The following is a 9457-nucleotide window of genomic DNA, read 5'->3' as shown; positions in this document are numbered from 1 at the left end:
AGTGTTTTTTCCAAGTCTTTGAACTTATGGTGCAAGTTCATCTTTTGCTCCCTACACTTATGCAGTTTCTTTCATTTTGGTCTTCCAACTATTCCTTATCACGGTAATATTGTAATTTAATTTAAACTAAAGTGTGAATAAGTTTTAATTTGGGTAATGAGAGGAGAGTATACTACTCTAGCTAATTTAGTTACAGTTAATTTTATACGATTTTATTACAAATCATATTACTATATGCAAGAACATTAAAAAGTAAAAGAAAGTTTTTCTTCACAACCAGAAAACTGTCTGAATTGAATTGCACACATCATTTATTCGAGGTTTTATTTATCAACCAACAAATTATACAATTACAAAAGTGTCAAATGTGTAAATGTTCTTAACATCAATAATTTAATCTCGAGATAATTTAAACAGACACACAAACATAGTAAATTTTCCTATATGGCCACCACCGCATAAATATAACCAATCACAATCATTGGGAACCTAAACCATTTATTAGGTTGTAATGAATTGTCCTCATTTACCACATTTTTAAAAATTAGGGGACCAATTTGGTTCAGAAAAAGGTTTAGAGACTCAAATAGAAGTACTACTAAACTCAAGGTGCAAGTTTATAATTAAGTCTTGAACTTTCAATACAAGTTCTACCTTAAACGCGTTAATTTTCAGCTATTCTTACTTTTTCCTGTAGTGGGAATCTTATGATTCTTATCTGCCCGCCCTCTTAAGTTGAGCTTTATTAATATTCTCCAAGAGAAATACTAGCTAGCACGACTCCGCTAAAAAATACTTTTAATGGTATTATCTCATTCTTCTTCAACCTGCAACAGAAAAAAAATACTTTTAATGGTATTTATTTTTTGTTATTGGATTAACGGTGGGACCAGACTTAACATTCTATCCCATCCTCAAAACAACCTGGAACATTATTAAAAAACAAAAAAAAATAATAATAATAATAAAAGTGGAAGTGGTCATGAAAATTTAAAAACTCAAAATGCCAGAACATTCAATTAATACTGGGACGCCTTCTTAAAAAAAAAAAAAAAAAAAAAGTTAGTGCAATTCAATTCATAAGGTTTTCTGAGCAAAATCATCTTGATTAAAATAGACGTTTAGAACTAGGATCACGGAATGCTATAACAATGCTTGAGCATTTTACGCATATGCAGGAAGAAAATCCCAATTTCTTTTGTGCAATGGAATTCAACACTTGAGAAATGTTTTTTGGGTTGATGCAGAAGGTCGTGAAGACTATAAGACTTTTGGAGACGTGGTTCCTTTGATACTACATACCTCACAAATAAATATAAGATGCCATTTGCTTCATTTGTTGATGTGAATAACCATTTTCAGTCTACACTACTTGGATGTACATTGCTTGCTAACGAGACCACTTCAACATTTGTTTGGTTAGTGAAAACATGGGTTAGAGCAATGGGTGGAACACCCCCAGCTCCTATACTAACTTGTTGGATTATGTGGCCAAGTAGCCATATACTTTAGATTAAACAAACCAAAAGTGAGGAACACCTTCCTTGTTTTGGGGAGAAAAAAAGGGAAATGTTTGGTTGCTTTTGAAAAAGGTTTTGAAACAACACCCGTGAGTTTTGGCCTTTTTCAAAGGCAGATGGAATTGGGTTTATTAGGCTTCTTCTTTTGCAACTTGACGTGTGCTTGTTTTTTGGAGAGAGGGCAGAGGGCAGAGAGTAGAGAGGTGTGCACCAGAAAAACAGAGAAGAAGAAACAGAGGTGTCGCAGCCCCTCTTTGAAGAGAAGAAGAAAGTGCTCCTCTCTTTGGTTAGAAAGAAATTATTCATTATATTTCTTTCTCTATTTGTTTCTTTGGTGTGTGAGAGTTATTGGGTGTATTGGGCTTTTGGGTTGTGAGATTGCCAACACTTTGTAAACTCCCATTTGGTTGATAGTGGATTATTGGGTGAGCTCCTACTGCTCCGAGGACGTACTCCAGTTACACTGACTGTGGAGGAACCTCGTTAAAATATTGGTGTTATTTTCTATATTGTTCTTGCATTTCATTTGATATATTTTCTGTGGGTTAGCTTGATTTGGTTCCGCGTGGTTTGGTGCTATCCTAGCACAACATAACTAATTAAGGCAAAGCCATGAAGTCAGTCATTGCTCAGGTATTTCCAAATTCACAACATCACTTTTGTTTATGGCATATATTAAGTAAAGTCTTTGTTTGAAGATCGTTTATATTGGATGCCTTTTTTGTCGGAATGTCTACAACTCAAAGTTCTGAAAGCATAAATTCTTTTTTTGATAAATATGTGAACAAGAAAACTATTTTGAAACAGTTTGTTAGAAAATACATGGTGGCTTTGCAAGATAAGCAAGAAAAAGAATCACAAGATGATTTTAAAACATTTAATATATAAAGTTTTTTTTGTCCCAGAATCATACTTAAAGTGTTAATTTTGGAACAGTCTCATACATTTGTTAGTCTGGCTATTAAGTCTTTTATTAATTGATGACATAGTGCCCATGTGGACAATGACTGGACGCCACGTGTCATTAAAAAATTTAAAAATTAATTTAAAAAAAAAAAAAAACACACACACACACACACCCAAAACCCTTCGTCTTCCCCCACCCTCCACCCCTCCATCCCCTCCACCATTCTTTCTTTGGATATATAAAGCCTACCCGTCTCTCACATTTTTTCCACATTCGAGACACGCACAAACATATTTTCCTTTTCATTTTGGACACTTTCTCTGTGATTTTCTCGGAAGCCAAACGTTCTCAACAATGGCCGATCAGCTCACCGACTTGAGTGTATGAGACTGTCCCAAAATGGAAGACTTAATAGCTAGACTAACAGATGTATGAGACTGTCCCAAAATTAACACTTTATGTATGATTCTGGAACGAAAAAAACTTTATGTACTAAATGTTGAAAATCACGAAACTTGAGTGTAGTAAATTAGTATTTGCCCCTTTTTTTTTTTTTTTTGAATGAGCCTCATTCAACATTCAAATGTCGGAAATAAATCACATTCACAAGAATATTTTTCTTTCGATACAACATTCTCAAGCATACACTCATTAAAGACCCCACTTGTCCCTCAAAGCACTGGACTTTCGAAAGTTGACTAGTGTTTTTCCATGTCTTCGAGCTTATGGTGTAAGTTCACCTTTTGCTCCCTACACTAATGGGGATTCTTTCATTTTGGTCTTCCAGCTATTTCTTGTCGATTTTTTTTTTTTTTCTCTTTGTACGAATAATATTGTAATATAATTTAAATTACAGTTAAAATTACAATGTGATAAATTTTAACTTGGGTGATGAGATGAGAGTACACTGTTTTAACTAACTTGGATACGATTAATTTTACATAATTTTAATACAAGTCATAGCCACTTAGTAGTACAGTCGGTATTCCTCATTACCTTTTAAGTGAGAGGTCTTAGGTTCGATTCTCGTCAAAGGTGAATTTGAACCACATTATTGCTGATTCATTGTGAGGCTAAACTCACCCCCTCCCCATTAGTGTAGATAATATCGTATGTTAGAAAAATTACAAGTCATATTACTATTGTACGCAACAACACTAGTTATAGGCACTGTTCTAAAAATCTCTGCCTAGCACCGCCTAGGCGTTTGAAAATTAAGAAAGAGTGCCTAGACCTGTTAAGGCGTCCGCCTAAACTGCTTAGGCATCCGCCTAACTTGCCCAAACCCGACTAGGTCGCAACTCCTTTAAACAGAAAATAGATAACTTTTTTTTGCATTTTATTTTATTCAATAAATTGTAAGATACTTGTCATATCCCCGCCCAGACCCCCACCACATCTCAGGCCCGACTCCACCGTAACAAGATATTGTCCACTTTGGGCCCCAACCACGCCCTCACGGTTATGTTTCTGGGAATTCACACGAGAACTTCCCAATGGGTCACCCATCATGGGAATGCTCTCGCCCCCAACTGGCTTAACTTTGGAGTTCTGACGGAACCCGAAGCCAATGAGCTCCCAAAAGGCCTCGTGCTAGGTAGAGATGTGAATATGCATATAAGGCTTACAAGATCCACTCCCCTGGGCGATATGGGATGTTACAATCCATCCCCCTTAGGGGCCCGACATCCTCGTCGGCACACTCCCGACTAGGGATTGGCTCTAATACCAAATTGTCACATCCCGACCCGGTCACCCACCACATTTCGGGCCCGACTCCACTGTAGCATGATATTGTCCGCTTTGGACCCCTACCACACCCTCACAGTTTTGTTTTTGGGAACTCACACGAGAACTTCTTAGTGGGTCACCCATCATGGGAATGCTCTCGCCCCCAACTCACTTAACTTCAAAGTTCTGATGGAACCTGAAACCAGTGAGCTCCCAAAAGGCCTCGTGCTAAGTAGAGATGTGAATATACATATAAGGCTTACATGATCCACTCCCCTGGGCGATGTGGGATGTTTCACTTGTTGCATACTTAAATGAACACACATTATATTCTTGTTCCCCATATTTTCATTATGTTCTAATACTTCATAATACATATGTCATTCTATTTTGTAGTTTATAAAGAAATTATATATATTTAAAGTATAAGCAGATACTTATTTACATGAAATATAATAAATTTACTTAAATCCATCTAGTCTGCCTATGCGCTTGCTTAGGCCCCAACCCGCCGTCCGACTAGTGCCTAACGTCTTTTAGAGCCTTGAGTATAGGAGAGCTTATACGCTTGGCGTAATGGGTTGAAGAATAAGGTCCTATCTAAACAGGACAATCTACCAGTTGTTTTCTTTACAACAAAAAACCGTTTGAATTGAATTGCACGCACCTTTTATTATTTTTGACAAGAAACGATAATGAGGTTTTATTTACCAACCGACAAATTACACAATTATAGAGATACCAAACGTGTAATTTTCTATGGACCAATAATTTGCTCTCAAGATAATTTACACAAACATAAAAAGTAGTAAATTTCCTAAACGGCCGAATAAGAACCAATGGAAACCATTGAGAACCTAAACCATTTATTAAATTGTAATGAATTGTCCTCATTTTACGACATTTTTCAAACTTAGGGGACCAATTTGGTTAAAAAAAAGGGTTTAAAGACCCAATAGAACTATTAAAACACAAGGAGCAAATTTACGATCAAGATTAAGTAATCTCTTAATATAATTTTTTTTTTTTTTTTTGTTGAACAAACGATATTATCTATACTCAGAGGTAGAGGAGTGAGCTAAACTTCATAATGGGCTAGCCATAATAATGTGATTCAAATTTGCCTTTGGTGATTATCAAACTTAAGACTCTTATTTACAAGTAAAGAGGAATACCACTAAACCGTAGTACTAAGTGGTTAAGTAATCTCTTACTTACAATCTCTTCATTAAAAAAAACACCTTTTGATTAAAATTACGAAGACATCATATAAAGGGAACGATGGTTGGTTTGATTTTGCAGCTGCATATGGAATGCCGAAACAATGGACGCCTAATTGCAGTCGAATATCCTTCTTTTTCTCCCTAGTTGGGTGTAACATAGATAACATGTAAACAATTAACAATGTTGGTACAGAACTCATATATACATATAGAAAGAGAAAAGAATAGGCAAAATTCCATTCAATATTAAGAGGTTCTGATAAACAATACACAAGGATATACTTATATATAGAAAGGTTTAAGATCTTAAACTACAACCATATATTTTGATAATCATTCCAATTATACACAAAATCACATCTTAAGTATCGATAATATGTAGACTGATAGAGACTCCAGCAACCATGCAACAACAACTGCAGGACAAATAGAAGCATTGCCATTAAGGCGAGAACTACGGCTTCGTTGAAATGTTATTACGTGGAGGACTTGATGAACGGCATCAGGCAGATATTTTTGGGAAATTGAAAGAATGTTTTCAATTGCTGCTAGCTACCTCTTCCTTTTATTCGTAGCTTGATTATCAAAATTAGAAGCAATGCTACTATATTGTTTATCCTTATCATTGGTTGAAATATTCTTCTTATCTGTAAGACAAGAATCTTTATCCCAACATGTAGGTTGCCAATTGTTGTAGCCGTTGTCACAAATATCGGCATGCAGAACGCTTCCTAGATATTTTTCTGGTTGAACACATGGCTGCAAGATTAAGAATCACAAACAAGCAAGTGTTGAGTTTTTAATATACATATTGTGCTCAATATTAAGAAGTAGATGTCAAAAAAAAATGTTCAAGCATGATTATTCTCACCTCCAGAATCATGTTAACTGTAGTAGATCCATGTCCTTTTGTGGCAGAACACAAAACTGGATTAAAAATCACAAATAAGAAGGTTAAGTTTTAATGAACTTTTGTATTAATAAAGTTAATATTCCAAATATTCAAATAAGCATGTTTATTCTCACCTCTTGAGACATATCATCTGCAACTTTATTTTCGAAATCAAACACGGTGAAGCTATGAGGTTCACCTTCTTCATCACAGGTTGAAATATCATTCTTGTCAGTATAAGAATAATTATTATCTCCAAATGGTGATTGTATTGTATTACAATCATCACTAGTGCCATTGGCTTGCAGAACAGCTCCCAGCTGTATGTTTCCTGATGATAGGAATGTAGAGGAAAGGTGATCTAGTGGTGTCTGGTTTTGTGTATGTTGGTGACTGCTGTGCGACATGTAACTGTAGTAGATCCATGTCCTCTTGTGGCTGAACACAAAACTGGATTAAAAATCACAAATAAGAAGGTTAAGTTTTAATGAACTTTTGTATTAATAAAGTTAATATTCCAAATATTCAAATAAGCATGTTTATTCTCACCTCTTGAGACATATCATCTGCAACTTTATTTTCGAAATCAAACACGGTGAAGCTATGAGGTTCACCTTCTTCATCACAGGTTGAAATATCATTCTTGTCAGTATAAGAATAATTATTATCTCCAAATGGTGATTGTATTGTATTACAATCATCACTAGTGCCATTGGCTTGCAGAACAGCTCCCAGCTGTATGTTTCCTGATGATAGGAATGTAGAGGAAAGGTGATCTAGTGGTGTCTGGTTTTGTGTATGTTGGTGACTGCTGTGCGACATGTAACTGTAGTAGATCCATGTCCTCTTGTGGCTGAACACAAAACTGGATTAAAAATCACAAATAAGAAGGTTAAGTTTTAATGAACTTTTGTATTAATAAAGTTAATATTCCAAATATTCAAATAAGCATGTTTATTCTCACCTCTTGAGACATATCATCTGCAACTTTATTTTCGAAATCAAACACGGTGAAGCTATGAGGTTCACCTTCTTCATCACAGGTTGAAATATCATTCTTGTCAGTATAAGAATAATTATTATCTCCAAATGGTGATTGTATTGTATTACAATCATCACTAGTGCCATTGGCTTGCAGAACAGCTCCCAGCTGTATGTTTCCAGATGATAGGAATGTAGAGGAAGGGTAATCTTGTGGCTTCTGGTGCGGTGTTTGAGGGGGTGAATTCAGAATTTCTTCCAACTCAGCACGCAACTGGTGGATTAAGAATCACAAACAAGCAGATGTTAGCAGGGTTTGAGAGTCCATACAAAAAAAATGTAGAGTATATGATTATCTTACCTCTAGAAACCTAGCGGATGCAGCTGGATCATCCAAATCCGGGAATTTCCCGTCACCAGTTTCATCATCATCATCATCAAAGCTCAAAATGTTATTACAGTCTATAAGACAAGACTCAGAGCTATTAACATCTCCTCGCTCTTTGTATCCCAGATGTTCCACTGGCTCTGGAATTACATCACTTCCAGCAGCTTGATTGTCTTCCGAGTTAGCACCTGAATCAGCTAATTTTCCGTAGATTGGATCACCCTTCGGCTTCTTATAACTAGGCGACCTGTTCTTCAGGAGGCAGAGGACAAAGGAACCCACCTCAATTTCTGTAAACTCATGGATTACCCAATCGGTCTTCTTTGCTTTCGGCCCACGTGCACGACCTTCGTGGAATGTCAGAAACCTCTTCTTCCCAATCACAGCTTGGGATTCTTCAGCGCGGATCTCCCGCTCACCTCCTGTGCTCTTGTAAAAGCCTTGATATGTGGTCCGGTCGCGGCGAGTCTTGTTGATGTCCTTGTATTTGGGCCGGCTGAAGAAGAACCATTCCTTCTCATGAACTTCTGGGAAGAATGCTAAAATCCAACAACAAAACATAATGTTCAAAATTTGAAACCAATCCATCCAACTCTTGATGAACAAAAAAACACAAAGACTGACACACGATCATAAATTTTTGTGTGCAACAATATTATACAATAGGAAAGAGATATGGGTTGGCTCTTTAAAGGGAAATTAAACGAGATCAACACAAAGCAAATTTAATTTTTTTTTTTTTGATAAAACACAAAACAATATATTAAAATTGAAACCAACACACCTCATGAATTTATGCATACAACAAGATCGTCAATAGATAGAAACAGAGCACTAGAATTACTACAAAAAAATGAAAATCGAAACCAACCAAATTCAATTCTGAAATGAAAAAAAAAAAAACCGAAAAATCGAAACAATATAATAAATTTAAATAAACAACATCAGAATCCACCAGAAATAAGGAATGGCTAGTGAAGAAAAAGTGAAAAAGATTAAAGGGTTTACCAGGAATATCCCAGGGTTCGTACTTGCAGACATCGATCTCAGGGATGACGGAGCGGAAATGGGAGTCGGTGCCCTGTATCTTGTTCTTCAAGTAGTAGCAAACCAGCAACTTATCAGTGGGGCAGAATCTGAACCCAGGCAGTAGGATCACATTCACATGAACTGCATCTCCTTCTTCAGTTGTCATGTTGCTGCTGCTACTGCCACTGCTCATCACTCTCTCTCTCTCTCTCTCTATCACACACACAACTTTTGAACTGTGATTCTTGATCAGTGTTTTGGATTGTGTGGGGAAGCAGCATTTCAGTGAAGTTGTATTTATACACGCTCATCAAAGACCCAAAGCACTGGATTTTTGTATTGACCAGTATATTTTCCAAGTCTTTGAGCTTGAGGAGTAAGTTCATCTTTTGCGCCCTACACTTTTGGGGTTTCTTTCATTTTGGTCTTCCAACTATTTCTTTTCACAATAATATTTTTATCTAATTCAAATTACCGTGTGATAAATTTTAACTTGGGTGATGAGAAAAGAGTATACTCCCCTAGCTACTTTGGCTACGGTTAATTTTACACGAATTTAATTGTAAGTCATATTACTATTCTAACAACACTAACAAGGATATGAGAGTTTCAATGCTGGTGTAGTGGGCTGAAGAATAAGGTTCCTATCTAAACAAGAAAATCTACCACTTGATTTTCATTACAATCGGAAACCGTCTAAATTGAATTGCACACAACCAAGAATCGGTAGAAAGATTTAATTAATCAACCAACAAATTATACAATTACAGAGGTGCCAAATGTATA

The 9457-nt window shown here is 36.1% G+C and overlaps 1 protein-coding gene across 3 annotated transcripts; it reads right to left on the bottom strand.

The window, feature by feature from the left end:
• Window positions 1–5596: 5596 nt before the first annotated feature.
• Window positions 5597–8949, bottom strand: LOC137721405 (uncharacterized). 3 transcript variants are annotated; one of them, XR_015963736.1, is made up of 5 exons: window positions 8651–8949; window positions 7616–8181; window positions 7238–7528; window positions 6823–7138; window positions 6592–6723 (listed from the first exon to the last, which is right to left on the bottom strand). XR_015963736.1 is itself a non-coding variant. In XM_088696067.1 (4 exons), the coding sequence occupies exons 1-4, from the start codon at window positions 8862–8864 to the stop codon at window positions 5934–5936; spliced, it is 1278 nt and encodes a 425-aa protein (XP_088552193.1). In that variant the 5' UTR covers window positions 8865–8948; the 3' UTR covers window positions 5597–5933. The 3 variants fall into 3 exon arrangements, 2 of the variants coding, with proteins under 2 accessions (XP_088552193.1, XP_088552191.1); XM_088696067.1 differs by lacking the exons at window positions 6592–6723; window positions 6823–7138 and adding an exon at window positions 5597–6140 and having other exon boundaries at window positions 8651–8948; XM_088696065.1 differs by lacking the exon at window positions 6592–6723 and having other exon boundaries at window positions 6751–7138.
• Between the last annotated feature and the right edge of the window lie 508 nt (window positions 8950–9457).

Source organism: Pyrus communis, chromosome 1, assembly GCF_041283825.1.
Source record: "Pyrus communis isolate YQ-2024b chromosome 1, ASM4128382v1, whole genome shotgun sequence".
In the NCBI taxonomy this organism is placed as follows: Eukaryota; Viridiplantae; Streptophyta; class Magnoliopsida; order Rosales; family Rosaceae; genus Pyrus; species Pyrus communis.
The sequence above is the reverse complement of the archived record's forward strand: the minus strand, read 5'-3'. Positions and strand labels throughout refer to the sequence as shown.